We start from the raw sequence: 794 nt of genomic DNA on the forward strand, positions 1-794 counted from the left end.
TGCCTCTGAGCGTGTGTGTGTGTGTGTGTGTGTGTGTGTGTGTGTGTGTGTGTGCCTCTGAGCGTGTGTGTGTGTGCCTCTGCGTGTGTGTCTCTCTCTCTGAGTGTGTGTGTGTGTGTGTGTTTATGTGTGTGTGAGTTTGTGTGTGTGTGTGTGTGTGTCTCTCTCTCTGAGTGTGTGTGTTTATGTGTGTGTGAGTGTGTCTCTGAGTGTCTGTGTGTGTGTGTCTGTGTTGGTGTGTGTGTGTGTGCACGTGTGTGTGTGTGTGTGTGTGTGTGTGTGTGTGTGTGTGTGTGTGTGTGTGTGTGTGTGTGTGTGTGTGTGTGTGTGTGTGTGTGCCTCTGTGATGATGATGATGATGATGATGATGAAGAGTTTAGAGCAGGACACAGTCTGAGTCCTTCTCTCGTCTCCTGGCTCCGCCCGGCTGTGACCCCTGACCTCTGACCTGTGACAACACAGTGACATCACCGTCACCATGACGACAGCTGCAGTGACTTCACACACTCTGTGACGCTGTAGCCTGCGGCGCAACGATGTGTTCAGAGCGAGCTCCGTCTGCGGCGCCGGCGTTCACGGTCTTCTGTGATGTCATCGATAAGCAGAGCCGAAATGAACGTCGTCATGACAACGATGACGTGTAAACAAACTTTCTCAGGTCGACACGCAAACGACTTTAAAAAGGTTTATGTGTGTGTGTGTGTGTGTGTGCGTGCGTGAGTGAGTGTGTGTGTGTCTGCGTGTGTGTCTGCGTGTGTGTCTGCGTGTATGTCTGTCTGTGTGTGTGTGTGTGT

At 51.8% G+C, this 794-nt stretch overlaps 1 protein-coding gene across 2 annotated transcripts in view; it reads right to left on the reverse strand.

The window, feature by feature from the left end:
* mindy1 (MINDY lysine 48 deubiquitinase 1) overlaps positions 1-794 on the reverse strand; it is a 9,498-nt gene continuing 8,704 nt past the window's right edge. For both annotated transcript variants that reach the window (XM_083925568.1, XM_083925567.1), the window contains exon 12: positions 1-448. In XM_083925568.1, coding sequence (XP_083781694.1) covers positions 377-448 — 72 coding nt within the window. In that variant the 3' untranslated portion in view covers positions 1-376. The remainder of the gene's footprint in view (positions 449-794) is intronic.

This window comes from Echiichthys vipera, assembly GCF_963691815.1.
Source record: "Echiichthys vipera genome assembly, chromosome: 13".
Lineage (NCBI taxonomy): Eukaryota > Metazoa > Chordata > Actinopteri > Perciformes > Trachinidae > Echiichthys > Echiichthys vipera.